At 31.2% G+C, this 26,782-nt stretch overlaps 5 protein-coding genes and 1 long non-coding RNA gene across 9 annotated transcripts; 4 read left to right on the top strand and 2 right to left on the bottom strand.

Moving 5' to 3' along the window:
- Positions 1–440: 440 nt before the first annotated feature.
- On the bottom strand, positions 441–7,866 carry LOC105432312 (ATP-binding cassette sub-family C member 10). Its single transcript, XM_011647071.2, has 17 exons — positions 7,725–7,866; positions 7,079–7,217; positions 6,249–6,992; positions 5,826–6,083; positions 5,428–5,704; positions 5,129–5,352; positions 4,751–4,988; positions 4,401–4,669; positions 4,092–4,322; positions 3,822–4,033; positions 2,878–3,736; positions 2,434–2,660; positions 1,840–2,346; positions 1,568–1,759; positions 1,255–1,498; positions 1,039–1,178; positions 441–903 (listed from the first exon to the last, which is right to left on the bottom strand). The coding sequence occupies exons 2-17, from the start codon at positions 7,214–7,216 to the stop codon at positions 786–788; spliced, it is 4,878 nt and encodes a 1,625-aa protein (XP_011645373.2). The 5' UTR covers position 7,217; positions 7,725–7,866; the 3' UTR covers positions 441–785.
- Positions 7,867–8,175: 309 nt separating this feature from the next.
- LOC105432313 (coiled-coil domain-containing protein 97) lies at positions 8,176–9,656 on the top strand. The gene is made up of 3 exons (XM_089078386.1): positions 8,176–9,116; positions 9,318–9,483; positions 9,561–9,656. The coding sequence occupies exons 1-3, from the start codon at positions 8,176–8,178 to the stop codon at positions 9,603–9,605; spliced, it is 1,152 nt and encodes a 383-aa protein (XP_088934512.1). The 3' UTR covers positions 9,606–9,656.
- Positions 9,657–10,096: 440 nt separating this feature from the next.
- On the top strand, positions 10,097–15,199 carry LOC105432311 (Vacuolar protein sorting 35). 4 transcript variants are annotated; one of them, XM_011647070.3, is made up of 12 exons: positions 10,097–10,250; positions 10,831–11,029; positions 11,123–11,246; positions 11,333–11,528; positions 11,603–11,797; positions 11,986–12,069; positions 12,149–12,385; positions 12,598–12,746; positions 12,948–13,434; positions 13,542–13,961; positions 14,026–14,169; positions 14,250–15,199. In XM_011647070.3, the coding sequence occupies exons 1-12, from the start codon at positions 10,248–10,250 to the stop codon at positions 14,427–14,429; spliced, it is 2,418 nt and encodes an 805-aa protein (XP_011645372.2). In that variant the 5' UTR covers positions 10,097–10,247; the 3' UTR covers positions 14,430–15,199. The 4 variants fall into 4 exon arrangements, with proteins under 4 accessions (XP_011645372.2, XP_088934228.1, XP_088934344.1 ...); XM_089078102.1 differs by having other exon boundaries at positions 10,110–10,250; positions 10,810–11,029; XM_089078218.1 differs by having other exon boundaries at positions 10,133–10,408.
- Positions 15,060–19,304, top strand: Nsun2 (tRNA (cytosine(34)-C(5))-methyltransferase Nsun2). The gene is made up of 11 exons (XM_011647069.3): positions 15,060–15,199; positions 15,418–15,900; positions 16,158–16,242; positions 16,318–16,480; positions 16,558–16,665; positions 16,737–16,924; positions 17,053–17,197; positions 17,262–17,576; positions 17,643–18,010; positions 18,087–18,251; positions 18,323–19,304. Exons 1-11 carry the CDS (start codon positions 15,134–15,136, stop codon positions 18,400–18,402), a joined length of 2,166 nt encoding a protein of 721 aa, XP_011645371.2. The 5' UTR covers positions 15,060–15,133; the 3' UTR covers positions 18,403–19,304.
- Positions 17,900–25,852, bottom strand: LOC105432309 (centrosomal protein of 104 kDa). Its single transcript, XM_011647068.2, has 15 exons — positions 25,573–25,852; positions 24,117–24,281; positions 23,271–23,482; positions 22,678–23,076; positions 22,116–22,311; positions 21,878–22,025; positions 21,674–21,800; positions 21,382–21,608; positions 21,019–21,288; positions 20,603–20,816; positions 20,370–20,551; positions 20,117–20,262; positions 19,833–19,934; positions 19,630–19,755; positions 17,900–19,455 (listed from the first exon to the last, which is right to left on the bottom strand). Exons 1-15 carry the CDS (start codon positions 25,610–25,612, stop codon positions 19,385–19,387), a joined length of 2,625 nt encoding a protein of 874 aa, XP_011645370.2. The 5' UTR covers positions 25,613–25,852; the 3' UTR covers positions 17,900–19,384.
- LOC148938184 (uncharacterized) lies at positions 24,883–25,728 on the top strand. Its single transcript, XR_016139619.1, has 2 exons — positions 24,883–25,261; positions 25,352–25,728. It is a non-coding gene; the product is annotated as an uncharacterized LOC148938184 (long non-coding RNA).
- Positions 25,853–26,782: the final 930 nt, after the last annotated feature.

Here is a 26,782-nt window from a genome sequence, read left to right as displayed (position 1 = left end):
GCTCATTAGTTTTCGCTGCTTGTAACGATGAAAGCGCAGAAACGTCAAATGCTAGCTGAATGTCGGATATCATCGGGACATTGCACCGCTCCTCGAATTCGCACAAATACAGGCAAACACGAATGTGGATGTCGCAAGCGTGCACACGCGCTACCAAGCTTTAATTAACTCCGCAAAACACTATTGTAAAATGTTCGCCTTTAACAGCGAGCACTTCTAATTACGATATAAATCGCTGCCTGCATTTCTCAGATAAACTGCACAACTCGAATAACGCATTTATTACAAAACGATATTAATTCAACAGATATTTCCACAATTATGTTATATTAGCTACGAATACTTGAAAAGCTAATATCTTTAAGTAAAAATTTTAATCAATTTTTTGGAGAAATTTATCCTCTAAATTATATAAATTAGGAAATTAATCACACAAAACATTTGGTTTCTTACTTATTAAACGTTTATTTATATATAAAATATAGCTCAATAACTTACATGATTATCTTCACATACACATTAATTTCAGATTTTCTGATAAATAATATTTAAAATAGTCATAATATTATAATATATATTAAATATCTCACAAATACAAATGTTTGTTTTTTAAACGCCTCTTAACTTATTCTTTAAAAAAAAATCCTGACGTACAAAAACAATTTAGCTTTCTAGAATTTTATCATACATATAATGCGTTATAATAATGCATTATAACCATTATGTATATATGTGTGTTCACAATACTAGATATACCCATTATATACAATCAAATTGCCTCATGTTTAATCTTGATCTGAAAATTCTTGGTTAGCCAAATGATAGAAGTAGGAATCAGCATTTTGAATTAATAAATTCGGCTCGTCAAATTCCAGCACTTCGCCATCTCCCATCACTAAAACTCTGAACAGAAAAAAAAATTGATTTTTAGGTAACAAATAATAATTACATTAAAAAATTTATATCAATTTAAAAATTTATGTCTTTTAGCTCTACGAACAAATTATTATTCTGAGACACTTGTAAAAATTGAAATACCTATCACAGTGCATAATCGTTCTTATTCTATGAGCAATGGTAATAACCGTTGCACTTTGGAAGGAAGATTTTATTGTCGCTTGAATAAATTTATCTGTTTCCTGATCTACATTCGCAGTGGCCTCATCAATGCAGACAATCTATGAACAATAAAGGAGTATCAAAATTACTTATACATAAACTATCGTCAGCTATTTTGAACGTTATAGAAAACACCTTAGCATTATGTAGCACAGCTCTGACTAAGCAGAACAATTGTCTCTGACCGGCGCTGAGATTACTGCCACCTTCATCCAAGATTGCACCCAAACCACCTAATCGATAAACTAAAGAATGCACTTTACATTTCTCGAGAGTTTTGTATATATGCATATCAGTGAATTGGTCCAACGGATCCACGTTCTCTCGAATAGTACTCGAGAAGAGAAACGGATTCTGAGGTATGATAGCTAAACGAGATCTACAATGGTTTTTTTTTATAATTATTAATATATGCAGTAATTATTCTTTCAAATTTATTAAATATTACCTTAACGCTTTCAATGATAATGTTTGAATGTTCACATTGTCAATCAATATACTTCCAGAACTGATTTCTGTCAGTCTAAACAATGAAGCGAGTAATGAACTCTTTCCAGCACCAGTTCGACCAACTATCCCTATTTTCTCTGCTGGTCGTGTGATGAACGTTACTTCTTTTAAAGATGGCACCAAATGATCTCTGCAAATGTAATAAATAATATTTTTTTGTCATAAACATAACATATATTGCTCTTAATCAAAAGTTCAAAACTATATTACCTGTACTTCAAAACAACTTCTCTAAATTCTACAACACCCTGACTTGGCCATGCATAAGGCGGATTAGCGCCTGTTATATTTTCAGATGGAATATTATCTAAATACTGTTTGACTCGTTCCACGGCAATCATCTCTCTCTCAGTTTCGGTAAAGGAGTTTACTACCCCGAATAACAATCCAGTTACAGACAACGCATACGTGATCGCTAAACCGATCAAACCAGGATCAGCTATGTTATATTGATGTTGCAAAACTGCCATGATGCTAACTCCGGCTAGAAGAGCAACACCGATAAATTGTAATCTCAATGCAAGCCATTGACTGGCGGCTATAGAAGCAAATTGCGTTTTTTGATTAGCTTCTAATAATAATTCATTTTCCTGTTTAAAGCGAGGTACAGTGCGAAACGCTCTGATACTCGTTAAGCCATTCAAAGTTTCATTGAAATGGGCGTATAAAGGAGACAACGTGATACTAGATAATCGTTTTACTTCTCTCGATGTTAATCTAGAAAATAATTTGGAAATATGAATTTTAAAAAATACTAATTTTTATATTTATATATGTAAACAAATTTACAAAAACAAGTGTTACCTATAATGATTTTGTATCCAATGATAAACAGGTACAAGAGGTGCTAAGACCAGAAAGATCCAGGGTAGTCCATAAGCTGTAACTATAATTGTAGCAACCAATCCGAATAGATGTGCCAATAAGATATTAGCAATAAAAGGCAGAGAGTCATCGATTGTATATGTATCTGATGAAAATCTATTTATGATCCTTCCAATTGCTTGAATATCGAAAAATATTGTTTTTGCCTAAAATAATATTTTTAACTAAATTTTTATCAATAATTTTTAAATAAATTCTAATCAAAATCTAAGATAATTATAGATCCCGTTCTTTATAATTAAACTATGTATACTCGTATTTAAAATAAAATATATATTTGAAGCTTAGCAAAAGAAAAAAAGAAAGTTATAATGTCCAGTAGAGCGATAAAGAATAACTTTTATATCTTCAGTTTATATTTACCCGCATAACTATCTTTAAAAGTTGCTTGTGCATCGTTATGGCTGCTTGTATCCCACCATATGCAAAGATAAAAGCTCTGATTAAAGTGAAGATGGAATTAAATACAGCTAACAAACTATAAACTGTTAAATAATATTTTGTATCATGCAAACTGTAATTATCGTAATACAGCTGCAATTTTCCAAGACTGGATGTGTCAGTTGAATTAATCACTGTAGCGTTATTATGTGTTACCCAATATGACAACCATAAATCTGTAATGTTTTTCGAACTTTGCATCAGAATCATAGAAAGAAATATTGATATTGCCAAGTATCGTCCTACAGCCTTAATGTAACATGTATACACTGAGAAATGTACCGTCCCTTTCTCAGTCGCTTCCTTGTCGAGTAAAGGATCTACTTCATTTTTTTCCGAACGACTAAATTCATCGGGTAGCATTGTTATAGAAGTGATATCAAAATCGGATTCGATAGATTCTGATGACAAAAGATAATCTTCCAGATCGGGCAATACATCGCTTGGTTTTCCTTGATTAATAATTTTTCCTTTTGACATTTCAATAACTAAATCTGCATGAACCAAATACTGAGTTTGATGCGTACATAATATTCTGGTTTTGTTTCGTAACAAACCTAGAATTACATGTTGAAAAACATGTTTAGCAACTTTGACGTCCAATGTCGCTAATATATCGTCTAACAAATAAATGTCTTTATCTGCGTATATAGCGCGAGCTAAGGAAATTCTCGTCTTCTGGCCGCCGCTTAAAGTATTTCCAGCTTCACCAACAGCTGTTAAATCTTTGTTTGGCAGTGAATGCAAATCAGTCGTAAGGGCACAAGCCTTTAAAATATTCCTGGAGTATAAATATCAAATTATAATTTATGTGATATAAAAAAAAATTTATTATTAATATTAATTTTATGATGCTTGGTATTTACTTATATTTATTAGGATCATATGGTTTTCCGAATAGAATATTATCTCGTATTGTACCACGTTGTAGCCAAGGATTCTGTTTCACGTATCCAAAACCTTTGTGATCATCATTAACCACTATTATTCCACTGATTTTTGTAATTTCTGCCAAGATACCATCTAAGAGTAAAGTTTTTCCGCTTCCAATCTTACCCATGATACCAATCAATTGTCCCTGTATTAGAAACCTGTTTTATATTTGAAAGAAGAAAATAAATAAAATTTATCCTTACCTTTTGTACAGATAAATTAATATTATATAAGGCAAAAACATCATCATCTTCGAAAGTAACACTTTTTTTAATGTCGGTGCTTGAGGTTGGAGTGCTCACAATGTTCGAACTTGCATTTGTATCAATATCATTGTTTCTTGGACGATTCACAGTCAATGTTACATTTTGTAACAATAAATCAACATCGGGAGTAATATCTGTGTAATACAATGACGCGTCCATATCTGGAAGCTGATAAAAAACAAAAACTGAATAATCTCTAAATGCAATAATGCTTTGTACGTTATACTATAATTTTAATATACATACATCCAACATTCTTTGAATTCTTTTCAGGGAAACCCATGCTTCTGTAAGGCCATTTAAAACCCATGGAAATGCATTTAAAGGTCCTATTAACATGTTCAATAATGCCATAACTGTAAACACTGTTTTAGCGTCTAATTCATTTCCGGACAATACATATGTTGCAAATGTTAATATTGCGATAATGATAGGTGTAGTCGCCCAAAAATAAACACAAAGTGCATCCAAGTATTTTCTACCTCGTAAATATTTCACTTCACTTTCTCTTATCTCTATATAAAAAAAGAAATATTTTGATAAAAATATAAAAAGAAAATATTTAATTAAAATTATTTATATAAAAACATACTAACTGAAGATATTTCGCATGAAGTGCTCCTCCCATACATTAACTTTAATTGTAGTTATTCCTCGTAATATCTCTCCCATTAATCTTACTCTTTGATCTTTATATTCCATTAATTTAGTACTGAGCTTACCAATTTTATTTGCTATTACTTTATTAATTGGTATAAGTACTATTGAAAACGCAACACCAGCTAAAAATGAAGCTCCAATTTGCTTATGCAGAAGATATAACGTTACGAATAACTGGAAACAAATATTCGTTTTTCGTTTCATTCTTTTTTTAAAAATTTATTTAAAATATAGAATATACTTTGTCTTTATATGTCTGTCTGATATATAAAAAATAAAATATATTTCACTATTATCATCATTGTTATAATTACCTGAAATGGTATACTCCAAAATGTATGAAAACTAGGACAGCTATTGACCAATCTATCGCTATCAGTACTCATAAAGTTAACAATTTCACCGAAATTAAAATTGTGATTTAAATCGGTATTAGAAGAATGCAATGTTTTTCGATAGACTAAAGTAATAATCGCAGAACGAATTTTCAAACCCACAAGAGACATCCAAAATGTAAAGTGAGTATTACAAAAAGCACCTAAAACATTATTGATGTAATTTATAAAATATTATAGAAAGTATTAAGGAAATATAGAAAATTTCAATTTTATACCAATTATACTGCTGAGTATTATAAGAGTTGCATATAGATATCCATATGAAAGTGATTCATTTTTATCTTCGATAAAACCTATCAATTTATTTAAAAATATTGGTCCCATGAACAAGCTGCAATCTGCAATAAATTTAAGTATGCCAACCGCATAAAATTCCCAGCCAAAACATCGATGCAGTAAGTAAAACAACGTCACTTTCTTTGTAACTACTTTTACATCTGTATGAAGCGGAGTTTCCAAATTATTTTCGATTTCATTGCTTACAGTTTTCGGCTACAACATTTATAATATTATTATTATTGCAAGAATCAATTTATGAAATAATTACCGTATATATTCAAAACATTCCAAAAGAATTATATCATAAATAAGTTGTAGATGCCATCTCGTTTACCATATTATGTAAATGTTGATCAAGTTTATAACTGATTGTATTGGTACTAATCTGATCGGGTAAATCAAATAAATCATCAGAATGGTTTAGCAATCCTTTAACACCTTTTTCCATTAATGGTGTTACCCAATGAAACAGAAGTTTAGAAATGATTGTTGTATCTTCCATAGCCATTCCAAGATAGCTTGGATCTTGTTCTTCCGGAAATTGTATGTATGAAAAAGTGGGACTACTTAACAGTGGAGTACGTTCTCCTATCTACAAATATATTTAATCACTGAATCACTGATATTTTTGCTTACTTGATAACCCAACAATTTTAGATATCATAAAGAATTAAGTAGATTTTATGCAACTTGACTATTTGCACAATCAAAAAGAAAAATTAATAAAAAGTTACATAATTACATGAAAATAGCTTACCATAGCATTTCGAGATGATCCTCTCGTTTGTTCTGACCTATTAGAACCAGGTATCAGTGTTATTGTGTACAATATTAAAAGAGTGACTATAGTGATACTGAATCCCAATGACAGATTTGGCAAAACATCATCTGTAGGCTTGTTATTGACATGGCTGCGTAATAATAACACAGAAATAACGATTAAAAGAAATATTAATGCTCGTACTAATACTGGTCCTCGTGGATTAGGATTACGTCCACGTTTTAAACTCAAAATAAAACAAAGATGCACAACCCAAGCTAAACCTTCAGTTCCTGCGACAAGATAATCCACTGGTTTAGCAGAAGTGAATTTATCTGTAATATTCGATTCATAATTATTGAAGTATAATGGAGTTGTAGTATCCTTAACACTATTTCCTAAGAAAATTGATTCAGCAAATCTAAGAGTGTGATTTAATCCATCGCGTATCCTGCTTATGATATCTGTTTCATTTTCTAATGATGAATTTGTATTCTTGTCAAGGAAAATATCCAGTTTTTTTGGATCTGGTGTACTGTCTTGTATCTTATTATGTACTGACGGTATAGTGGTATTAGTCAAAATAATATATGCTCTTATGATAGGCAGTATCACAAGACATATTGTAATTAAAATCCTTATGTTTATAGCATAATAAATGTGCTGCTGTCGAGATGAAGATGTATCTCTTTTTCCGCAATAGTAAGCAGAAATTATAGCTATGAGAGCTAATACTGGTATCTAAAAATTAAAAAAATACAATTGATAAGCAAATAATATTAACTTGTTTCTTGTATCTAACATGAGATTGAATTTTATCATACTACCTGTAGACAAAGCTGCTGGAAACATATACTTAAGTCATGTGTTTCTGGATTCAAAGGATTAATATCTCCATGATGTCCACATAATTCTGTCCAGTTCCACTTCCATCTTTCTACATCATCCAACCAATTCTCCGCCATGCTGCAATATAATTATAATTAACTCATGATTAAGAAATCTTTTTATCTTTAATAGGTTAAACAAATATTGATGACACATATCATTTATTCCAAACGGATAAATAGCATGTAAATATAAAGTTATGTTGTATTGCTATCATTGTAAGTATATTTTTAAAAATACAAAAATAATTTCTACAAAACATATTAAATAAGAAAAAAAGAATTACATATTAAAATAAAATATATAAAATAAAATATTATAATAAAAATAATTACATAAATACAGTTTTTTAATTTTTATATCATTCTGTCATTTCATTAAATAACATATAATGTTTTGAATTAGCAAATATATATATATATATATATATATATATATATATATAAAATAATATATTAAATTGTAATTTGAGAAATTGTAAGACAAGATGATGGGCGATTGATTGATAATCAATTATAAGAATAGATAAGAAACTCGAATGCAATATTAGTAAACAATGTAGATGGACGTATTTGCAAAGTGTACCTGTCGATCGAGAAATTTCCATAAATATTAAATATGTGGTACCAATAAGATCTGCACTATTTTATATGACTTTCCGCGACTAGCATTACATTTTTGTTGCTATGTTCTCACATCGACGATTGCTTGTTAGGTTAAGTTTCCCTTGGTTATGACGCATGGCGACGCAAAAGATTCCGGATGATGACTGTCAGATGGAATTTTTATGAAGTATTCTTGGATGGAAAAAGCATCGTGAAAATCGTGCTTATTTATCTCATTTATCTTATTTATCGCGAGTAACAATAACGAAGAAACACAAGGCACACGTAATCCCGCAAGAGACAAACGTGATATGAAACAAGACGTCCTTTATGTGCGTCCTAGGTTAATCTTATGTACGCTTATATATAATATACTAACTACACAGAAGATAAAACACTGATTCATCTCTCATATTTGATTTCACTTTCTAATGAACGAAGTCGAGGAATCACGCACTCGGCAGGAAAACATAATATTAGAAACAAAAATAAATGCTCTAGTAAATAATAGAAACGATGAACGAAACATGGATTTTCCTATGTCAGATGTGAAACACGACGATCTTGAAGACAAACTTTTGGATCATGTGGCTAATAGCAAAGCGATCTTCAAGAGTCAACAGAAAGGAGAACCCGAATTGACGTTTGAAGAAAAGCGTGTCATAGCTAAGAAATTGTTGGAGAAAAGCCATTGCTCATTTCTGTCTAAATTCGGATATTACTTGAGAGTGGAACATTTGGAATATTTCAACAAGAGTCAGGATTATGAGACGGTTTACCACGTGAATAGATTACGAAGATATTTTAATAATTCTACACGACATATCGATGTTAGAAACAGAAGATATGAAGCTCTGAGAACATTGATAGAGAAGGGAGATTATTTCAGCGAGTGTGAAATGATGAAAAGGAATCCATTACTCTATGAACATTTAATAGGGCAATATTTATCAGAAGAAGAAAAGAAAGCTAGAGACAGCATTGATGCGCAAAGTGCAAATTATGTGGATATACTTATGGAAACTATCGAGAGAAATAAAGTACAAAAATACTTAAGATCTCAACAGAAGGAGGAAGACGAAGTACGAGAAGAGAATGATTCGGATGATGATGATGATGATGATGATGATGATACTGATGATAATGGAAAGAGTATTGCAACTAAAAACCTTGATAAACAGAGTCATTACCAATGGGGTGAAAATTTAAGTGAAAAAAATAATAGTGATAAAGATAGAGATAACAAATTACAAAGTTGCAGTAAAACGCAACATAAAATATCAAGCCAAGAAATAAAATTACTTAGACAGGAATTTGTCACAAATATGTATCAAAGTTTCTTGGATGGTAAAGATAGAGATTTTGATTATAGGTATATTTTTGTTGTACTGATATAATAATATAAGTAATGTAAAAATCCATAATCTTAATATAAATTTACATAATATAAATTTAATTAATTTATAATTAACAATATTCTTATGATAATTTACGTGATTAAATGCTGATAATACATTTCATAATGTACAAGAGCAAAAAAACAATTGTTTTATTTATGTATATTCATTTTCAGCACTGTTGATGACAATGAAGCTTATGATAATGTAGAATTGAGAAATCAAGATGAAGAAGAAAAATACTTTGATTCTGAAGCTCCTGAAACTGTTCTTCCACACAGTGAATGCAATGATCCAAACGAATCTGAAGATGAGTTGGATATATATATGAAATCACTGAAGGTTAAATAATATTTTACACTTTACCATCGCCTCGCTATTATTGGCATTGATTCACAGAAAGGTTGTTTATTCATTAGGAACAGACTCCTACAAATCTACACTCTTTGGATAATCAGACATAGCCCTGTTTACATTGGGTTACAATAAATATATTTGTATTTAATAAAAAAAAAGTTTGGCTATATATTTATTATAACACTGCATCTCTTCTACTTCTTTATTCTAAATTTAATCTATAAAATATATATGTATAGATATATATGTGTGTATGTGTGTGTGTGTGTGTGTGTGTGTGTGTGTGTGTGTGTGCGTGTGTGTGTGTGTGTATAAAGTTTTTAAAAAATTAGCTTATATTTTTATTTGAAATATTTTTTCACAATTTAAAATTATGAATAATCACCTCAAGTAATAGTTTACAAAATTATTATTAGGTTCTTACAAAAGGTTATTACAAAATTTTTCCTTTTTTATGTATGTATTTTTTATGTATTTATGTCAATTTGATATATTTATTGAATTTTCAGTGTATTTAAATTTTATCTATTTAAATTTAAATTCAAAAATTAAATTAAAATTTCTATTTTATACATTTCTTTATGAATAACTACTTGTAAAATGTATAACAATACAACTGGCGACAATAATTATCAGAAGTCCATGAAACTTCGGTAAAGTCGGGCGTATCTGGTGTTTCATGTCAATGCCTGTCAACCACTAGTCCCCGAGGTATATTCAACGAATAAATTTGTTTTTCTTCTCAAAAAATGGTAAGAATGATCAAATTTAGAGAGGCATGTTCCGCAATTTCGCTTGCAAGAGAAAATAAGTACTTCTCTATAGATTTGATCTATGTGGTGCTAATTATTCCATAAAGAATTAGCCTAGCGTTGTACAGGTTATCTGCACAGAATGTTTAAGGATTTCCGTAAGATATTTTATTGAATTTCCAATATAAGAAAAAAATATTTAATTTTTTAATTAATTTATGAACCAGACAGCATTTATATAAATTATAGAGAGATTATATGTCTTATTATTATGTTTTAATTTTTAATGTGTATTACGACATAATTTCATGTTTATTATTAGAGAAATTAATTTTTCACAAATCATTTTAATGAGTTAATAAAATCCTATACTACTGTTAGTTGCAAGAAAATACTTATATTTTGTGTGCATTATGTTTCAAGAATTATGTTTTTGGCTTTGCTATCAATGCCTTTACAAATACATTGCTTATTTCGACAATGTACTCTCCTTGCATCTGTAATGCATGCTTGAATTGAATGGCTTACCTAGTGTGGTACTACCTGGTGTTCCTGGTAGGTATCTTTGTTTTTCTCACAGCCAATGACACCTGCCATAACGGGAATGGAAGAACAAGAAAAGTTGTTGGAAGATGCAATCGGTGTAGTAAAAGTTCAAGCTTTTCAGATGAAGCATTGTCTTGACAAATCTAAATTGATGGATGCATTAAAACATGCCTCTACCATGTTAGGAGAACTCAGAACTTCTCTTCTGAGCCCAAAGAGCTATTATGAACTGTGTATCCTTTATTAATTATTTAATGACAATTTGAATTATAACATTCAATATGAGAATCTGGCTCGATAGTATTTCTTATAATAATTATTATTAGATATGGCAATCACAGATGAATTAAGGCATTTAGAACTTTATTTGTTGGATGAATTTCAAAAAGGAAGAAAAGTTACAGATCTCTATGAATTAGTACAATATGTAGGCAATATTGTACCCAGACTGTATGTATCTAATTTGTATTTTGCTATTATTATTTTATCACTTATTTCTCATTAACAAATAAGATAATTTGTGATTAATATTTCAGTTACTTACTTATCACCGTTGGTCTGGTTTATATCAAAACAACTCCTGGTTTAAAAAGAGATCTTCTGAGAGATCTTGTGGAAATGTGTAGGGGTGTGCAACATCCATTGCGCGGTTTATTCTTGAGGAATTATTTGTTACAGTGTACAAGAAATATCTTGCCAGATGTTACCGAGGGTGATGATGAAGATGGGACTGTATGTGAATTAATAAATTATAACATTTTCTACATGTACATAATTCCTTGTAATTCCTGGAATTCTATTTTTAGGTTCGTGATAGCATAGATTTCGTTTTAATGAATTTTGCAGAAATGAATAAATTATGGGTACGCATGCAACATCAAGGTCACAGTAGAGATAGAGAAAGAAGAGAAAGGGAAAGAGAAGAACTTCGAATTTTAGTTGGAACAAATCTTGTACGACTTAGTCAACTAGAATCAGTGACATTGGATAAATATAAGAAGGTATATTTTTTATATATATATATATATATATATATATATATATATACACACACACACATATAATTAAAGAAAATAAATATAAGAAAATATATTTTATATATATATATATATCATACATATAATTTTCTTAAAATCACAGATTTTATCACGTATTACTAATCTGTTGTACATATTAAATCTGTTTTTAGCTTGTACTGCCAGGAATCTTAGAACAAGTAGTTAGTTGTAGGGATGCAATAGCACAAGAATATCTTATGGAGTGTATAATTCAAGTATATCTTTATATATAACTTAAATGCTTTATTTAAAAAATAATGATAAAAAATTAATATCTTGTACATCTATATCTAGGTCTTTCCTGACGAATTCCATTTACAAACGTTAAATGCATTTTTGAAATCGTGTGCAGAATTGCAAAATGGAGTAAATGTTAAAAACATAATCATATCGCTGATTGATCGGCTTGCAGCCTTTAGTCAACGATCTGATGGTGTAGGAGGACCAGGAAGTCCTAACCAAGTGCCAGGAATTCCACAAGATGTCAAATTGTTTGACGTATTTAGTGATCAAATAGCAACCATTATACAGGTATCAATTAAATAGAATAAATTTTGCTGATTATGTTAGAAAAGTAACTATTCAATGATTATTAGATACTACACAATGTTTGATAGTTATATCATGATTTTAAAACAAAAAATTCCTTACTCTTCTAGTTTAAGTCTGAGAATAGTCATGAAACATAATATGTGCTTATCTTATATAATTCATATATCTACATAAAAAAATATTTTTTACAGACAAGACAAGATATGCCTCCGGAAGATATTGTGTCTCTTCAAGTAGCTCTCATAAACTTAGCACATAAATGCTATCCTGATCGTGTAGATTACGTAGACAAGGTTTTGTTTACGACAGTTCAAATATTCCAGAAACAGAACGTGGATAAGTAAGTACATTTATTACAGGTTTGTTCATGTTGCTTGCACTTCCTAGAATTTTCGATACTTAAAGTAGAATAGATATATATTCGCAGACGATGGAAAAAGAAAAAAACGAGAAACGAATATAGGAGGAACAAGCAACGCGAATTTTATGTTAATAATTGACTTTGTGCTGTATACTATGTGTTGAACATCTTTTTTCTTAGGTTGGAGTATAATAGCGCTGTTTCAAGAGAATTAGTTAGATTAATGAAAATTCCTGTAGACAATTATAAGAATATATTAACTGTGCTTAAGCTTGAACATTATGCGCCTCTCTTGGATTACTTCGATTATGAAGGCAGAAAATCACTGGGCATATACATAATAACAAATATTTTAGAAAACGAGACATTAATACCGACGCAAGAACAAGTAGATTCGGTGCTCTTTATGGTATCTTCTTTGGTACAAGATCAATCGGATCAACCCAATATAGAAGAAGATCCTGAAGATTTTGCCGAGGAACAAGGATTGCTCGGTAGATTAATACATCATTTTAAATCGGAAACACCAGATCAGCAATATATGATATTAAGTGCTGCGAGAAAACATTTTAGTGCTGGCGGTAACAAACGAATAAAATTCACTCTTCCGCCTATAGTTTTTCAAAGTTATCAATTGGCATTTACGTATAAAGCATTAAAGGATCAGGTTTGTATCTTGTATTTTGATTATGTAATTTCTTAATGAGATAAGATCGTCAAATAATTATAATATTCGTGACAATATATCAATAAATCAATATTTTTTTTTTTTAGGATGAAATGTGGCAAAAGAAGTGTCAAAAAATTTTTCAATTCTGTCACACAACTATTACGGCATTAATGAAAGCCGAATTAGCTGAATTACCTTTAAGACTCTTTCTGCAAGGTGCGATAGCAATTGGCGAAATTCGTTTTGATAATTTTGAAATGGTTGCTTACGAATTTATGAGCCAAGCATTCTCGATATATGAAGATGAAATAAGTGATTCAAAAGCACAGCTTGCAGCAATCACCTTAATAATCGCCACATTTGAACAAATGAGCTGTTTTGGCGAAGAAAATGCAGAGCCTGTACGCAATCAATGCGCTTTGTATGCCAGTAAATTATTAAGAAAACCCGATCAATGTAGAGGAGTTGCTACTTGTTCACATATATTTTGGTCTGGAAAATCTTTAACTACGGGCGGAAAAGAAGTATGTATGAATTTAACCCTCGATCGAGAAATAAATTGTATGAAAAACATGATACAATTTTTAGATGCAAGAAGGCGGTAAAGTATTAGATTGTTTGAAGAAAGGTATTAGAATAGCAAGCCAGTGCATGGATACATCTGTGCAAGTACAGCTATATGTGGAGCTGCTGAACCATTATATCTATTTCTATGAGAAAGGAAACACAGCTGTAAGATTTAATTACAAAATAGCACATTGACTTATTTTTGTTTTTGAGTTGTTACTTTTAAATTTAATTTTTTTTTTCAGGTAACTGTACAAATATTAAATCAAGTAATTGCGAAAATTAGAGAGGAACTTCCTAATCTTGAAACAAGTGAAGAAACTGATCAAATACAGAAACATTTAGCAAATACATTGGAACACTTAAGGAACAGAATGGAATCGCCGGATTCCGATGGACTTTCCTATCAAGGCCTTGTCCTTTAACAGTGCAAAACATTGTAATTTTGTAAATAAAAATTTTCTAGAATATGGACAATATTATATAATAAATATTATATAGATCAGTTATACTAATGACAATTAGCATTAATCTTTTCGTTCTATTTCTCCATTGCAAACTACAGGACTATAAACTAGAAGTAAAAACTGAATTGCTAATTCGAAATCAATTTATAATAATTGTTATTGCAACTCAGAGATCAATAGTTATGAGATTATTTCTTTAAATAGATGTTTAAATTATATCGCCTATAGATCGCCACAAGATAATTTGTTAATAATGTATCAAACACACACACATATATATATATATATATATATATATATAGGAATAATAGAATTGTATGTATACTTTTTTCTGTTTTAATAAAGATTTATTATACCTGCTATATATAACTTTTTGCATTAAATATTAAAGTTTGATGTATTTATATAACAATCCCAAAATAAATGATCAGATAAATACACATATTTACATATTTATGTCCTTATCTGATATATGATGGGTATTCTTTCCATATGCTGTAGCGTTGCAATCAGTTCGACTGGCACCTCTGCTTGTGATATTACGAGTGTCAAAGTTCCAAATGAAATGTGACTAGTAGCTACAGACTAGCAATCAGCATTTGTCACGTGTAGTACGAACTAGTCATCATATCATTAATTAAGAGCACTTATTTAAAAAAAAAATGGGTAAAGGTCGACAAAATAAGCCGAAAAAGAATTTTGCTGAAAAACGTCGTGAAAAATTAAAGGTATAATTCTCCGTTAATCCTAAGAAAATATAAGAGGTTATAAAGAAAAGTTATATACATTTATGTATTTTTAAAATTAATATGTTTAATATTTCTTTTCTTATTTGATTTAATGTTGGATAGCAATGTTTGAAAATTATTCTTGATTATTAACATATTCTTGATTATTAACATTTTTTTTAACATCTTGATTATTAACATTTAATTAATGTTTGCAGAAAAAAGATACATGGGATAGTACTCCTTGTAGGAGTTATGCAGATATTATTCGAGAGAACAAAGATTTTGAAAATTATTACAAGACGCAAGGAATAGTTCCAGAAGATAAATGGGATGCGTTTATCAGCACTATAAGAACTAACCTACCAGTTGCTTTCCGTATTACTGGTTCAAAATCTGAAGCTAAAGCCTTATTAGAGATAATTAAAGGAGACTTTTTCAAGGAAATTTTAAATGCAAATTTGGATAGTAATAAAGAGGTTGCTGATGATCCTGCAAAAACTATATTACATAGTCTACCCTTTTATCCAGAGGAATTAGCTTGGCAATTGCAATTAACTAGGAAAGATATTCGACGATCTGAGGCATACTTTAGACTGCATAACTTTCTTATTGCTGAAACTAATAACGGCAGTATTAGTAGACAGGAAGTAGTTAGTATGGTTCCTCCTTTGGTTTTGGATGTTAAACCTTCGCATAAGGTATTTTTCTCGTTTATTCTCATTTATTTCTATCAATTAATTTTAGTTAACTTTTTTATCTGCTTTTAGTTGGAATAAGAAATCCGGTTTTAGAAAGAATAAGAAAGAAATTATCTGATTTTAGTAAGAATAAGAAAAAAATAAAAGAATAAATTAAATTGAGATTAAAATTAATAGATATTGATATAAATAGATATTAGAACTATTACCTTTTATAAGTTGATAAACATGATACAATATATAAACTTTACCTATAGGTTCTTGATATGTGCGCGGCACCAGGATCAAAAACAGCGCAACTTATAGAAATGATACATGCAGATGAAGCAAATAATCTTCCGGGTAACTAATATTGTATTAGAAAAAAATAAATGTTGCATAAATATTTAATATTAATATTTAATATCTCAATTTTAGAGGGTTTTGTGATAGCCAATGATGTTGATAACAATCGCTGCTATATGTTAGTGCACCAAGCTAAAAGGCTGAACAGTCCAAATATTCTTATCACAAATCACGATTCCTCAATTATGCCGAACTTTATGATTACGAAATCAGATGGTACAAAAGATGTATTAAAGTAGGAACTCAAACTTTATAATGTAAATAATTACATATGTACTGAGAATTTCCATGTAAACTTAATTTTTTTAATAGATTTGACAGAATACTTGCAGACGTTCCATGTAGTGGTGACGGTACTATGCGAAAAAATCCAGATATATGGTGCAAATGGAGTCCTGCTAATGGCAGTAATCTCCATGGGTATAAATTAATATAATCTGTAAATTTATATGTTATATAATAACATATTATTAATTTTAACTATTTTATAGAATTCAATATAGGATAGCGAAACGTGGCCTAGAATTATTAGCAGTTGGAGGAAGAATGGTTTATTCCACGTGTTCGTTAAATCCCATTGAAAATGAAGCAGTACTTCATAGGATTCTTAGTGAGACTGGAGACTCAGTACAGTTAGTTGACTGTAGAAATTTAGTACCAGGATTGATATGTGACCCTGGTTAGTTTTAAGATAGCAATATATATATAAAATATCAAATATCATATATATAAAATATATATGAATATCTACAAAGATAATTATAAATCTGTAAAAATATGTATATTTTGTATGACGACATATTTTAGGTGTTACATATTGGAAACCGGCATCTAAAAATTTACAATATTATGAAAGCTGGGATGATGTTCCAGAACAATGGCAAACACAAGTACGGCCAAAAATGTTTCCTCCAAAAGCAAACGAAGCTTCTAAATTTCACCTTGAACGTTGGCAAGTGTTATAAATTAATAGAAAAGAATATTATTTCCATAGATTACATTCATCAATTTTTTAGTATGAGAATATTACCTCATCATCAAGATACTGGAGGTTTCTTTGTGGCTGTTTTGGAGAAAGTAAAATCTCTGCCATGGGAAAATGAAAATTGTTCATTAAAGCAAAATATACAGAATGCAAATGATAATAAAAATAAGACGCTTGAAGAAGAAACTTCACAGGATACAAAGTTTTCAGAAAATGGAAAAAGAACTTTAGAAGAAGAAAAGAAATCACGAGAGCCACAAAAGAAACGAAGGAAGATAGTCGGTTACAGAGAAGATCCATTTGTCTTTTTCAAAGATGAAACAGAAGATGTATGGCAATCGATTAAGTAAGTTTCAGTTTTGTACATTTTATATAATTGCTTTTTTGATATCGTTTAATATTCAATTTTCAGAGATTTTTATGGTATATCTGACGATTTGGATCCACGTTGTCTACTAGTAAGATGTCATGAAGGAAAAAAGAAAAATATTTATTTCACATCACCAGCAATTCGTGATGTGGTGATATCAAACGAGAATAAAGTAAAAATGATCAATACCGGCGTTAAGACATTTGTGCGATGTGACAATAAAAATATGAATTGCGCCTTTAGACTTGCTCAAGAAGGAATGCATAGCATTATTCGTTACATAAGTAATGACAGAAAAGTTCAGATTTCGAAAGAAGATTTAATAATGCTTTTACAAAATGATGATCCACATACACCACCTGAAATTGTAAAATTAAGTTCAGACACTCAGGAACGTCTCAAGGAATTTGGTAAATATAATGTTTCTTTTTTTTACTTGTTTATATGACAATTCATAAATATAACTTGAAAAATATTTAATTTAAGCAACTGGAAGTTGTATATTGTTATACGAAGAAAAGAAGACTGACAATATAAATCTAAATCTCCAACTAGTAGGATGGAGGGGAACAATGTCTCTTAGAGCATATGTGCCTACTTGCGATGCGATTCATTTTTTACGACTTTTAGGAGCGGATTGTTCTAAATTTGGTATGTTGCACATATTAATATCATACTATCGTGAAAGAATATATATCTTATTGTTTACATTGTAATTCTAGAGAAAAACAAATTTGAGGAAAATCGTGCAGCTGCATTAACTGAGGAAACCAATAACGATGAAGTCAAAACTGAAGATTGATGAAAAAGTTATAACAGAAAAGTTATAACAGAGGATAATATCCAGAAGCTGATAATGAATTAAAATTAAATTATTCATTACAATATAATTAAGATTTACCAACTTTCTAATTTCTTACATGTTTTTTTTACTGTAAAATAAAATATTTAAATTGTATTTTTTTGTTTGATAGAAGCATTTTCTAATTAGATTTAATGATAATCAAGTATCACTGATGTAATCTGTCTTATGTATCATAAATTATGTTTTAAACAAAGACAAAAACTACAAAAAAATATGATTTATGGGATAAAAACTTTGACGATGAAATAATGATAAAATGATTGTTTTTACTGTCCATTTTCTATGAAATAACTTTTATGAAATTACATGCATTATCTAATCTTGTTTGAGCGATAAAGGGCTTTTCATTTCCTAATAATATTATTATGGTATTTGACAGTTTGCCATAGTATAAATTTTTATAAATATGGCCGGATGCAAGGAATCATTAATCCTGAAATGATTGATGTTTTCGTAACATCTAATATCACTGTTTTTAATAATTGATGCATCCCTGCATATGTCCTGGATATCATGTAACAATGATAAAAAGAGTGAAACCTATTAACAGCTTCTAACATTTCTCATCTTAGTCAAGTCATGTCTCCCATATGATTTTGCAAACTTAAGCTTAATTAACAAACGTGTTGCCTAAATCTTTAAACATTAGATTTCGCAGCTTATAATTAAAAATCCGCTCTATATAAATTTCTACAAGTAAAGGACGGGTTCTGCTATAAAAATCATTTAAATGTAGATATAAACATGAAAAACGCTGGACAGCTCACACACACACATATATATATATATATATATATATATATATATATATATATATATATACACAACATATACATAAACTATAAAATAAATAAAATCAAAATCCCCTTCTCTAAGATTTGTCAAATTCTTCCGTGGGCTTCGAAGTTGACGCCCGATGCTAGTAATCTCTACCCGTGGGTGATGTTAACTTGCCGCTAAGATTTTGCGAGTTAGACGGTGATTTCGTACCTAGAGTCATACAAAAATTTCGAATTTCTTTAGAATTGTAAAACAAAGTTTTTTTGCTATTACAAAGCTTTGTTATACTCTACAGAAAATTTTATAGAGAATTTTTTTCTATATTTATTACTAACAACTTAAATAGTTTACTTTTTATTGAATTAATAATGTATCATCACTTACAACTTTTTCCTATCTTGCTTCGTGGGTTATTTACACATGGATGTTCCCCCATAAGATGTTCTCTCCACTTGTTTTGATTGACTAATGCTGAACAAAGGGGACAGCGTTCATATCCCTCTATAGGTTCTAAAATAAAAATTACAATTTAAAATTCTGCTACAAATTCTGTTTTTATGTCATAAATCGGAATAATAAAATAATACTTGTGCATTTTTTATCTTGTCTGTGATTTTCAAATGCATTTTCATGCACCGCCTGTTTACACATATCACATTTTACATAGTTACTCCTCATGTCACATTCATCTGTAGAAAAATTGAGCATGTCTAGTACATATAATTCCAATAGCCACAAAATTATTAATTTTATGATGCTTTCTCAATTGTTTATGAAATGCTCTCAAGTACTAAATGCTTAAACATACTAAAAGTTTTAAATGTTTAAAAGTACTAAAAGATTTAAACGTATTAAATTCTCACATACTTACTTAACAAATGCAGGTTTAAATAAGAAATTTCTACGACTTGCTTACACGCTTCACATTTTGTTAACATGGGACAAGTTCTCCAATAATGTATGTTCAGACCTTCCTCGGAATATACTTGACCCTTTGACAAGCAAAATATGCACATTCTGCAAAGTATATAAAACCATCAAAATGATTTTTTATGATTTGCTCCTATTTCTTTATATTTAATTTATCTCTACAGATGATGAATTTAGTTTGGCATTATACGTACTTATCTCCCTTATGATCAGTACTGTTTTCGGACGGAGATGTGATACTCGTTGAGCTTCCGGTACTTACAACTGGACTCGATCTCGAAGGCGATTTAGTTATATTAGTTACATTATTTTCCGTAGATCTAGTTCGCGTAGGAGTCGTTGTTGCTTTATGAGTGGATTCAGCTTCCTTTTTTCTCTGTAATTGTTCGCATTGAATCTTCATTTTACAGTCTTTGATATTACATACCTGAAGATCGATTAAATCAAATTCATGGAAGAGTTGGCGATACAGTAGATTCCGCCGTGTTATATCGTCGTCAGGTGGCAATTGCTTTCGCACCAGTCTGGGATTGACTTTGTAAACCAACACGAGAATCCTCTCGGAGACTTTTCTCACTGCCTCAGCCGGATGGTGCAGACCGGAAGAACCTAATTCGGATAACGTCCGACAAGTCAGCCCGCTACAACAATTACAATACCTTATCAGAGTAATTGCGTTTTAATAATACAGGGTTGAGCTTGAGGAAGGACCTCTGCTCGAATCGACTAGACGAAAGTCAGGAAGGACTGCTTTTCGATGGCAGAGGCCCGATATTCCTCAAAATATTTGGTAAACATTTTTCATTTAAGTTCGAGCGTCCTGAGGATATTGTTCAGAATCACCTTTGCTTTTCCGTGGAGATGCCATGGCTCAGTATCAGTTGCTCCACCATTTCTAATCTACTTAGCGCGAGCCTTTGATGTGTGCTACTGTTGACGGGTCTAGTCAAATGCACCGGTATTATATGCAACTCCCTCACGCATTTGCAATCCGCCATGCTGAGAATTGTATGCACTGCCATATTATGTATTCTCGGGGTGGTGTCTCCGGACTTTGTCAGAAGTTCCGGTAGCAGACGTTCGACACTTCTGGCAATTTCAGTCGAAGACACTCTAAATAAATCGTCGATAAATTAGTTAGTTAAACTAAAAGCTAAACTTTACTGCAAAAGAACAATATTTTTACATTTGATAGAGAGAGTTTACCTGTCCGCGGCAAACTCGGCAAAGAAGATTCGGATAAGTTGTGCGGCCAAGCTGTACACGCTGAAAACTTTGTCTCTGAGAGCCCTATGCAACAATAGAATCGCTGCCCTGGCCGTTTTATTTGGAGAATGTTTTGAAACCTCTGGGTCGAACGACTTTAATTCCTCTTTTAGTTGCATCAGGCCTTCTTCCTTGTCCGTGAATTGCTTTGAATAGAACTTCTCTACCTATATACATTTATCATTGTTTATCCTGTTTATGTTCAAGCAATGTAGGATAGCTTTGTTCTTACCATCTCCATTCCGAAAACCGCAATAGGTAACGCAGCTTGTTTCTTCTCTCTATCGTTGAGTTTCGAAATAACTTTCGTCTCTGTACTGTCTAAGTGACACTCCCTCGTAAACTCATTTGTGTGTGAGCTAAAAATTAAATATCAACGAAAGTTTCCTCCGCTGTTTCAATGTATTCATAATGTCTTAACGTTGTACTATCTTACTGTCTGAGAGCAGGAATGGTTCTTTCCTCGTAGGCTTCATAACTCGACCGAAGAGTTGGACCTGCTGATTTAGTTTTCCGTCTGAGGGATCCTTTATTACAGTTACTTTGCTTCTCAAGAACACCATTCGTAGGACTATCTGTTACTTCTGAGAAGTACAAAAATTTGATGTCATATAAATTTAAAAAATTTAAATCGTTTTAAAAAAATAAAATACGACGTATTGAGTGAATTATACCGGGACTGTTGGACTTTTGACGCAATGGCGACACGGGCGGTTGATGTGCAGGACCAGTTGGTGACAAAGCACCATCGCGATTAGGTGGAATAACCAGTCTCGGAGGAGATGTCATGTCATCAGGTAATGCCGCTGTGTTCGAAGTATCGGTCGATGTTGGTTCTTTGTCTTCCGATATGTTGTTCTTTTCTACGGGCTGCAGCATTTTTTAATTAATTTGATAATTATATTTTTAAAACTTTCATGGATATTTTCTTCAAAATTGTGCAATAGTTTGTGGGTTATCACTGTGTCATGATTCATTAATATCAATGTTCCACGATTCATTAATATCAATGTTCCATGATCATTGCAATTTACTTTATCAGGACGAAGGACAACCTGATATTTGGCATCAGAATGCTCTCCGTCCTAATGAAAACAGTAATATTCATAAAATATTGGTATTAATAATAGATCATGACAAAATAGTAAATTACGACATAAGTAGATAGATAGTTATTATTATTATTACTGAGCTTTTGCTGGTAAAAGTTTCCGAACAAATTGCTATGCTATTTACCCCATGGACTTCGAGCAAGTTGTGTATCTCCAGTGATTGATAAACCTGCTGTCTATATTGTTGTGCTTGCGCCTTTTTAGCCTTAGCTTTATCATAATCTTCCAAAGCTATGGCGTATTTCTTTTCCAATTCGTACTTGCCCAAACGTTCGCCTGCTTTTCTAAGATTTTCCATTGCCACTTTTAGTTTCGAAGCGTATTCAAATCTTTCTTCTTCTACTGCCAATAATTTCTTTACTTCCATTTGCCTTATAATTTTAGCTACTTCACGATCGACGTACATTTCGAACGCCAGATCATCATATGGTGAGATATAATGCGGATTATATGGAGCATCTCCCTGTCCAGTTAATTCTTGGCCGTAAGGTTCGCCAAGTATATTTATGGCAATAAGGCCAACCTGATATAAAAACATTTTGTTTAAAAAGACCTTTTATACAACTTTATTTACAATTTTTAATAGATTTATCTGTGCGTTTGTAATTTACTTTTAATTCATTTTATTTTCTTACACTTATTTTATTTAATCAGTTTATATTTCGTTTCAGGTTTTTTTAAAGAATTTATTTATTTTAATTATCAATCGTTCTGTACCTGACAGTAAGTATTGTGCGCATTACTGTGCGGTTTGTGTAACCTGAGCTTCAGTGAAAGCGCTTCCGTTTCTGGAAGAGCCACGCTTTTTAGCTCCCTGCTCTTGTAAAGGGTCGACGCGTTGTCGGATAGTGTGATGTAGCCCAGGTAACTAAAGTCTGTCGAAGCGGATGCATTTTCTTCCCTCGATGTCCAGATCTCCAACTTCTCGGCTGTAATCGAAATAGATAGGACGGTTTATGTTCCTTGCAAAAGTTAAATAGATAATATACGTCAGAATACATTTATATTTGCCTGTAAACTTATATTAAAAATTAACAATGAAAATGTGATTCTCTTGCCACCCAATACGGTTTCATTTCCGGTAATGTAATCGGAAAATGAAGAAGAGGAGACGATGTAGCCTCGGGACGGTTGTAGCTACGGTAGGCTCGTTAATTCAATTTCATTGTTCAGCAAATTGCTTTTTAACAGGAATGTCATTTTGACGGACAATAATGACTTTAATCGCGTTAAAAAAAACTTTTATTATTATTTTTGTATTATATTTATGATATAATATTGTGATAGATAACAATAAATTGAAATTTTTTAAAACCAGAATTTGTTTTTTTATGTCTTACACATATAGAATTAAATTAATAAATAATATAATTGCAAACATAAAATTTTTATTAGTTTAGCAAGTTCCAATTTTACTTTTAAATATTAATATTAATTTTAATATTAATTTTACAAAATCATATAATATTAGTAATTTGTATTATTAATTATTATATTTTTAGAAATATATGGTTTAATAATAGTTTGAATAGTTTTTTATTTTTAATAGTTTTAGAAACTTACGTATGAGGTACTGATGAGCCAGGACTTGTATTCTTGTAAGTTTCGTGGGCCCATGAAGACGTAGAATCAGTTCCTGAGGATACGTGCAATTTCTTGCACTCTGCCAACCTCTAACTGTCGGCCCATGAACATTAAGCTCTAATGATGAGTGCCTATCCTCCTCACCTTAAAAATAAATTTCAAAATGTGAATAGATTCCAAGTTCAATTTTTATTATCAAGAGAGCACTCAAAATATTCCACAGCTCTTTTTTACTTTATTTGAAATTTAATTGCATATATTTTTATCTCGATTTTATTATTTGATATATTAAACAGTAATGAAAATTATTCTCATGCAAAATGCAATGATAAAATCATTCTCTAGCATAATTTTATTATTTTTCTTAATAATAAAACAATTAAATAATTATAAATTGACTAGAATTAATAACTATGATATAATATTTTAAATATCTAAATACTTCCATCGAAATGTCAATCGAAAGCCAAACGTCGAGCGAGCATGCTCAAGCAAGTTCTTACTATACGTTACTTAATTATTGATGCACACAGTTGCGTATGGTGCTGGATATCACTACTTATTGTTCAGATATTTTCTTGAATATTTTTTCTTATGGTAATTTTACATTTTTATTTACAAGAACTACGATTTTACACGCTTTTGCAAGAAGAATTGATATTCGATACTGTCATTTATAAATTTTCAAAACGTTTTTCTTTTTGAAGAAAAAAGGCATTTTGGAGTAACGCAACATTGTCACGCGATATAGCAGTTTCACACACAATTTACAATCACGTATTTCTCGGGTTTGTTATGTCACGGTCGTTGCGGTCTTGAACCCGTGCCATTTATGGGCTTACGAATTTATAACGTTGTCGATACATTTTTAAAAATAATTTCGCGATTGCGGCACAGATTATTGCTCGCGTCGATCAGATCAGAGACACGTGCTGAATAACGTGTTTCATCGTGAACCAAAAGGCAGGCTTGCCTCGCGGTTAAAATCGATGTATCCGAAGCGAATATACGATGAAAGGAATGTTAAAGTACAGTGATGTGGACCATCACGGCGAGAATAATTAAAACGTCAAAAGCTGTACGGATCTCATCGGTAAAGGGTTGATTATGGAGCAAAAAGAAAAGTCTGTGATCTTATTAAAAATGTACTTATAAAAAAAAATTATATCAGTTAAACTGTACGATTTGTAATTAATTTTAATTAATTCTTTTAGGAATAATCACAAATCGTACTATTCTAATTATCACGACATCACATATCGAGCAATAGCTGTACTATCTGAAACGCTGAGGTAGTCAAGCAGTAACCATTTAATCCTGTGTGTATTATTTACTAGTAAAATTTTGGTTTCCGTAATAATATGCAACTTCTTTGCTATTATCGCTCGAGGTTAGTACGCGTTTTATTTCACAGATCTGAGTCTGGCCGTCTTACTCGTGGCGTAAACGACGTTGAATCCGACTTTCCTGGGCATGTCGAAGGGTGCTGAGCGTCGAGAAATGGCAACCGATGAAGCGAATGGCGAGATAAACGACTGAAATGTTGTAACCACGAAGCACACGGACGAATAAACGGGGAGGAATGGAGGGACACGTCAAAATCTAAAAGGCACAGCCATCTGCAAGCTCGATAAAGGGGGAGCTTGCAAGTTTCACCCCGGCGCGCAGGCCACCCCACTTGCACATCCGGCCGCGGCGAAGCTTGCGACAGAACTGGCTTCATGCTGGCACCATCATCACCCCGTCTCCGCTAAACGAGTTGAGGGATTTTCCTGCGAAAAGGCATGCGTATATTCGCAAATGTGCGACAGCTTTACACATGCTGCTCTAACGCAGATATTGAGGAGACGTCGCAATGTTACGAGTCGATAAAGGTTTCCGTACAATTGTCAAAAAATCTTGAAAGAAAGGAATGAATCGAAAAATCAGAAACTTAATAAAAATTTATTTTCCTGAATCGTGAAAGCTAAAGAGTTAATCTTGCGATTTAATTTCTTGTTCCTTTCTTCTTATTCTTATCTATTTATTTTAATTCCCACGAGGAACAACTCGGAGTTAAATATAAATTGCTTCTCTTCTGTCAAACCTAAAAATATATTCTCGCTTAAAATTGCTGGTTGAAACTTTGTAATCTTTTTTTTTAATTCTATATTCGGTACTTTATAATTACATTTCTAAGTTATGTCTTTATAAAAATCTTAAAATTTTTAAAGATCTCAGTTTCTGATTAAAAAAAAATAATTTAATAAAAATAATATATTTCATATATTTTTATTTGGAAACATTGCTGAAATGATTTAGTTACTTTATTTAGTAAAACTAAAATGTTTTAGTAAAATGTGTGATATGAAATAATCAAGTTGCGGTAATACTTGAGAATCTCTAAGAAATTATCCTCATAAAGGATACATTACGTTTATTTACTATATAAACATAATGCCAATATTCTAGTTGATGTAGTCTACTCGCGTTTTGCATTCTATAAGTCTGCTTGAGTCAAAATATAGACTGTAATTTCGTAATGGATCAATAAATGGAGGCTGTGTGACGTCAGAGGGTGCGGCGAGGGTGGACGAGCCCACGTTATATACGCATGCGCCTTTTAACGTTCATGGCCACGTGCTGTTGCACATGACATTTTAATT

This window comes from Pogonomyrmex barbatus, unplaced genomic scaffold (genome assembly GCF_055798465.1).
Source record: "Pogonomyrmex barbatus isolate J1 unplaced genomic scaffold, ASM5579846v1 scaffold1, whole genome shotgun sequence".
Lineage (NCBI taxonomy): Eukaryota > Metazoa > Arthropoda > Insecta > Hymenoptera > Formicidae > Pogonomyrmex > Pogonomyrmex barbatus.
This window is presented reverse-complemented; position numbering and strand designations above follow the sequence as displayed.